Raw genomic sequence first — 6850 nt, 5'->3', positions numbered from 1 at the left:
CCTGGTGGTGGGTATTGAGGAGGGCACATTCTGCATGGAGCACTGGGTGTTATGCACAAACAATGAATCATGGAACGCTTCATCTAAAACTAATGATGTAATAATGTATGGGGATTAACATAAGAATAAAAAAAAAAAAAAAAAAGAAGTAAACATGTCCAAGGCCAAATGCCTATGTACTGATCAAAGTTTAATGACTCCATATCAGTTCTGTTAACATTATTGTGCACCTACCTAATAACTCAGCCACCAAATGTTTACTGAGTACCTATGTAACAGAATCATACTAGGCATTAAGGATACAAAAATGAATAAAGAAATGATTATAATATAATGTGCTAAGTGCTAATTTACATAAATTTATGAAAATGTTAATTGTGTAGTTGAGATTGTGTAATAAAGTTCAAAGGAAAAGGACTCAAACACAACTGTAACAAATCTTGTTTATATAATTGAAACAGAAGTGATAACTCATGAGGAATATATAAGCTGCATGGAGTCTAGTAAAAAAGAAATCAGATATCAGAGGGAAAAAAATTTATCAATGTCTTTCCAGGATACTCAGTAATAGGGTTTCCTTGTATCAATGAAAAAATTCTAATCCGTTTGTGTCAAATAATTCCTACAGTGAAGGTACAAAGTGTATTAGTTTTGTGGCATTTTTATCAAAATCACTCAAACCAAATGCTCTCCCTTTTGAATGTGTGCTCACCAAACGAATGAAAAATATCTTGCAAACTTTATCCTCTAAGGGAAAGAATGCACTAATCATCAGTATCCCTTTAACAGTTGTTTTCCAATGGTGTAGTTTACATAAGTTTCACATGAGTTTGGTTTGTGTGCACCACCCTAAGTGGTGACAAATTCTGGGTATCATGACAAAAGTCTGAATTCCTAGAAATACAAAACTGAGGAAAGTCCCTCTACCACAGTGGCCCCTCCAATGCAGTATCAGCCTGCTAAATCTAGTCTGATCCTCACACAATCTAAAATGCTTAAGTTCACACAGTGAGAAAGCTTCATAAATCATACCTTTCCTGAAAAAAAATATTATGTATAATTGCTTTCTAAAATTATAATAAAACTAAAAGCATTAAACCAAAATTTAAAACAGTGAAAATCAGAGATCTTGATTATTTACTTACTGTGATACCTGACAATACAAACATAAAAATAAAACATATTAAGAGGTAAGTAAAACTACCTTTAGCTCTAACACTAACCTGCCACCAAGATATTTTCCTACCCATCTACAAAATACAAAATTTTCTAAGATAGACACTATTACTTTTCATAGTCAAAACTTTTTAAAAATTTCATAAATTAGAACTAATGTCTAACTTTTGGTTCTTTAGTTGGAGAAAGAACTCAATGGTGAACATGTGCTAATCATTGTATAGCATATAAGCAAAGCATAATATTTAAAATTCAATTACAAAATAAATACAAATGACAATGGTTCACTTATTTTTGCACACAATTACAATATAATGACAAAACATATGCAGAGAATTTCACTATATAACAAAGTCACTCCATATTGATACCTTTAGTGTCCTATATATTGCAGGAATTAACTTGAAAGTGAACACAAGTTATTACTGGTGTGTTAAAACATTTTTGCATCACTAGAATTTACTGGCCTGTGGTGTTCCCTTAACTGCCTCTATTTACTGCTTCCCTGAAAGCAGGTACTTACTTAATATATAAAGGAAGTTTCTGGAGAGAATACTAAAAGGGAAACAAAAGAATTCTACAACTCTGAAAGGCTCTGCATACGTAAACTGAAATGTGAAGAAGACAACTGAAATAAAAGAAATGAAGAAAGATTTCTAGCACTGAGTGATCTCATACTACACATAAACTCATTAAAAACACACACAGAACATTCTTTCTGGAACTCACCCAAAGGGAATAATCTGAAACAGACCTAAGCCCTCAAGTATTTTATGTTACTGGAAGTTTAAGTATTTATGACTTACCTTACAATTTTAGATAAAATGATGGCAAAATTATGTAAAATATAAGTATAGAAGTTGTTTCCCAAATTTTACAAATAAACATATCAAAGTACTCAATTTCAGTAATATTAAAAGTTTCAACACTTAAAGTAAGCTTTTTATATCATTGTTTACTTGAGTTTTTTTAAACCTAACAGCTTCCCTTGACATAAAATAACCTTTTAAATTTAAATTATACAGGTTATAAAAGGGTATATTTAAAATATGAAAAAAAAGAAATAAAAAGCTGGGATGTTTTATGTCACTCAGTATCAAAAAGGTATTCATTTTTTTCTTGCTAGATTTCTATGGACAAACTGAAAAAACAGTAAACATATTTCTTCTTACAGAAATAATGAAGAGTCCTCTCTCATCTATCAGTGGGGTAACAAATTGTCATGATCTTACTCCATTATAAAGGAACAGCTTTATCACTTCAAAAGCATCAATGCACGCTGTATAACTTTATTAATAACCCACCTTTTTCATTTTCTTTGTATCTACAAATGCCAACTGGAATCTCTGCTTGAAACATGGAGCCCACCATAATCTCCTATTTAAAAATAACATGACACATTAGTAAGATCTAGTAACACAGATTTTATATCCATTTTCTAGCTTTACCATCTTCCTGGGTAAACTTATTCATGGTTTCTCTGTCATAAAAGACACAACCAATTAACTACCTCAGAGGAGTATTGTGAGGATGAATGAGTTAATAATAGATAAGAGCTTGGATATGATTGGATGAAAACATTAGTAATAAAATGGGGTATAATGTAATATAACAATGAATACAAACTTAACTTCAAAATATGGAGAAAAAGCAATAAAAATGAATTCTTATAATTCAATTAATAAGATAACTGCAAACACCCTGAAGAACAGAAAATCAAATTCGGGTACTTTAAGGTATTTATAGTCTAAACTATGGACAATGGGTCAACATCATCAGAGTTACCTTGGAAATTGTTAGAAATATACATGCTCAGGTTCTACCTGAGACCTACTGAACCAGAAACTCTGGGGATAGGACTCAGCAAGTAGTGTTTCAACAAGCTGTTGGGTGATTCCAACATACACTTCAGTCTAGAACCACAGATTTGAGGTAATGAAAGTAACAAAAAGGGTTTGTATAAAGCTCAGTAGAGGCGAAATGGATGAAACTCCAAACCAAATGGATAAGCAGGTTAGTGCCTGATTTTCATAGTCAAAACTTTTAAAAAATCTTGACAAATTTTACCACAACAAAATCATACTGAAACAAATAGTCTGGATTTACTGTGGCCTGTTTTATTACATAATTTTCCTGGGAAGGGAATAGTCCCCCATGTTCTCCCTCCTCTGAGCTTCTGTTCCTTCATTAAAAATAATAATTCAACACTTACTCAAATATTCTCTTGTATACTTCAGACACAAAAATAATTTAAGTTGAAGAGAAAGTTTATGAGAACAGCTTAGAAAAAAGATATATAAATTCGAATATATGGTAGAAAGTAAGTTTAAGATAACTTCTAAGGTTTTTAGCTTTTTTCCTACTTTCTGCATGGTACAGGAATCAGAAAAAAACTGGAGTAAAGAACGCTTGCCCAAATGGGCATAAATAGTGGATAACTCTGTGATCCTTGTTTTCAGTCTTCAGCCCCATCATTCATTCATCATTCACTCAAATTAATTCACACACACTGCACTGGGCTAACCTTCCCTTTCCATTCTAACCCACACCTTCCTTTACCATTCTAACATACTGAGAGATGTCTCTCTTTTATTTTTTGTCTATACATATTTTTTAAAATTTAAATTCAATTAACATAATGTATTACTGGTTTCAGAGGTAGAGGTCAGTGATTCATCAGCTGCATATAACATGCTCATTACATCACGTGCCCTCCTTAATGTTCATCACCTAGTTACCCCATCCCCCTACCCCCCTCCCCTCCAGCAACCCTCAGTTTGTTTCCTATGATTAAAAATCTCCTGACTCAGCAGGGAGCATGCTTCTCCCCCTGCTCATGCTCTCTGTGTCTCAAATGAATAAATAAAATCTTTAAAAAAAAAAAATCAGACCAAGGAAAAGAACAGCAAAAAACACAAAAAATTCGAGTGAGCTATCTCAATAAGAATGATATTTCTTCTAAATAAAGGATTTGTTCTAATAAATTCTACATGACATTTGACACATTTTTCTAGTACATTCATCTGCTTCGCAACAGCTTAAAAATTAATTCTTCTACTTACTTAACTGTATAACTAAGTTCTACACTTATACAATTTTATAATTAAAAACTTATGTCAATATATAATCTTTAGATTCATTTTAGAACTTATTATGCATAGTTATAGAAAAGCTCAAATCTGTCTCTTCATCCAATATATTTTGAGTTGCAAATATCTACATTAATATGGGATGGAAAAACTTATCTAAATTATTAAACAAAATCTACTTACCAGAACCAAAGCCTCAACTGCTTTCCCGAATATGTAAAAAAAATTTACTTTTGATACTTTTTACAGTGCAACAAAAATCTAAATTAGCACTAGTTCAAAATTTCAATTTCTGTTGTTGGTTTGAGACTGATTTGCTCAAAAAAGTCAAATTCTTTCTGTATCATTATTTTATTTTATAAAAAAATACGTATTTTTCTTACCTCAATGTATTAAAGGAAAATCTGAACATCTACCAAACCTTTAAATGTCACAAAAGGGCTTACCTCAACTTTATCAATATATAGCTAGTAAAATAATAATACTTGCTTTTTAGAAAATATTAATTTACCTAAACTTTGGGAAAATATGGCTCTAACTACCTTTTTCCAGTCTTCTGATGGAATATAATCTTCATCTTCTTCAGATTCTTCTTCTATTTCGCTATCTACAATAAATAAGACAATAATATTACAAAATGATTGTTTATCCTGTCCACATCTGTATATCTGTATATTATTTTTATATCTACCATCAAACATTTAAGTATGCCTAAAAGTATTTGCAAAAATAGGACCAAGATATTTCTGATCAAATAGTACCCTATTAGTTTAAAACAAAGCAAAACAAAGAACCCATAAGCCTTCTGGGACAATTTTAATTTTAGGAAACTGTATTCTCAGTAACTGATTTCCCACAAAAATCTAAGAAAAAACTTGAATTAGCGGGTCAAGATAATCTGTTCCTAAACCTAATTCTTTCTTCCCTAATAAAATGAGAATTTGGACAAAACAAAAACTGGTTTCCGATCAATGCTCCCTGAGACACTGAGAAGCTTGTAGCAACACTTTACAGAGACTGTGAAGGGTGCTATGTATGAAGACCTCCATCCTCCCCAACCTCTGATTTATTCAGGAGCAGGCAAGGTGCCATTTGTTTACATTTTGGAGTAAAAAACGTATTTACATAAAGGGTAGGAAATTTGAAAACTATTACACTGTCAGCATCTTCTCAATTGTAAAATGGAATACAAAGTTCAAAAGGGTAACATTACGTATAAAAATTAAATCTTCCAATGGAAAAGTTAAGATACGAAGTATATATACAGCTTCCGTGCATACATCATAACTAAAATAGCAGATCAAAAGTATGAAATAAATACTGTTTTAAGATTCAGTCACTTAGGGGCGCCTGGGTGGCTCAGTCGGTTGGGCGTCTGCCTTCGGCTGGGGTCATGATCTCAGGGTCCTGGGATCGAGCCCCGTATCAGGCTCCCTGCTCAGTGGGGAATCTGCTTCTCCCTCTTCCTCCACCTCCCCCCCTCGCTCATGCTCTCGCTCTCAAATAAAATCTTTAAAAAAAAAAAAAAAAGATGCAGTCACTTAGCATCCCACTTTTAAACAAACTTTGGCAATTTACCTAAGAAGAAGAAGGAAAAATAGCAGACTTTCCCCAAACTTAATATTAACACAGTAATTCCAGCAACCAATCTCTCCTTACACTGATACACTTTTCAACTGGACCATATCTTTGATCAAAACTCGCAATAAAATATCATTAGCACTACATTCACTTCTAAACCAAATATGTATCAGGACTTATTCACATGAAGCAGTAGCCATGTTTCATCAGTTATTACACTGCTCCATTTCATGAGAGGTTATTGTTCTTCAAATGTTTTTCTTTCTATTAAAGCACAGAAATTCAGACCCCAAGCTTAAACCAGTAACACTAATGGTTGCCTTTTTCTTATCAAAGAACGGTCATCCAGAGTAATGATTCCTGCTTAGAATGAAACACCATGGAGCAGATAAAGCATGCAAATATTCAAGGAACATACATTAAAGGTTGTCTCAACTACTGCACATCTCTGACTAGATCACGATCTGTAGTAAAATTAGGAGAGTTCTGTGTATAACATGTTCTCACCTCAAGAGGAAACCACTTCTTGAGAACGGGGAGCCACTGATTAGAGAAAGCAATACTTATGAAATAGCTAAAAATGGCTAAAAGGCAAAGAAAGTAGAAAATGAAAACTGAGGAGAAGACTAGAAGAAATAAAAAAGATGACTATAAGACAAATTGAAGTATTGGGGGAAAAAAAGGAACACATTTTTCCCCACAGGAGCCTGCCATTCCATTTGTAGTTGAGCCCATGGAGGTATTCTTATTTCTTCCTTTCTTGGGCACTGCATTAGACCTAAAAATGTTAACTTTAGGGAACAAATCGATTGACTTTTTAGTGGACATAGATGTTATTTAAGTAATCTCTACACCCAACATGGGTCTCGAACTCACAACCCCGAGTTCAAGAGTCATGCTCTCTACCAACTGAGCCAGTCAGGTGCCCCTGGAATGTCATCCTTAAGAGACACATGCGTAGACTTCGATATGATGAGACAGCTTTAAGAAACTCAGAGCAATTT

At 33.1% G+C, this 6850-nt stretch overlaps 1 protein-coding gene across 11 annotated transcripts in view; it reads right to left on the bottom strand.

Moving 5' to 3' along the window:
- The window catches only part of MIER1 (MIER1 transcriptional regulator), a 61829-nt gene that overhangs the window by 21393 nt on the left and 33586 nt on the right, over positions 1-6850 (bottom strand). For all 11 annotated transcript variants that reach the window (XM_031030333.2, XM_081818599.1, XM_081818598.1 and 8 more), the window contains 2 exons: positions 4808-4872; positions 2481-2553 (listed from right to left, as the gene is read on the bottom strand). In XM_031030333.2, coding sequence (XP_030886193.1) covers positions 2481-2553; positions 4808-4872 — 138 coding nt within the window. The remainder of the gene's footprint in view (positions 1-2480; positions 2554-4807; positions 4873-6850) is intronic.

This window comes from Leptonychotes weddellii, chromosome 4 (genome assembly GCF_054177405.1).
Source record: "Leptonychotes weddellii isolate Sample4059 chromosome 4, ASM5417740v2, whole genome shotgun sequence".
NCBI lineage: Eukaryota > Metazoa > Chordata > Mammalia > Carnivora > Phocidae > Leptonychotes > Leptonychotes weddellii.
Note: the sequence above shows the minus strand (reverse complement) of the source record. Positions and strands in the feature narration are given on the sequence as shown.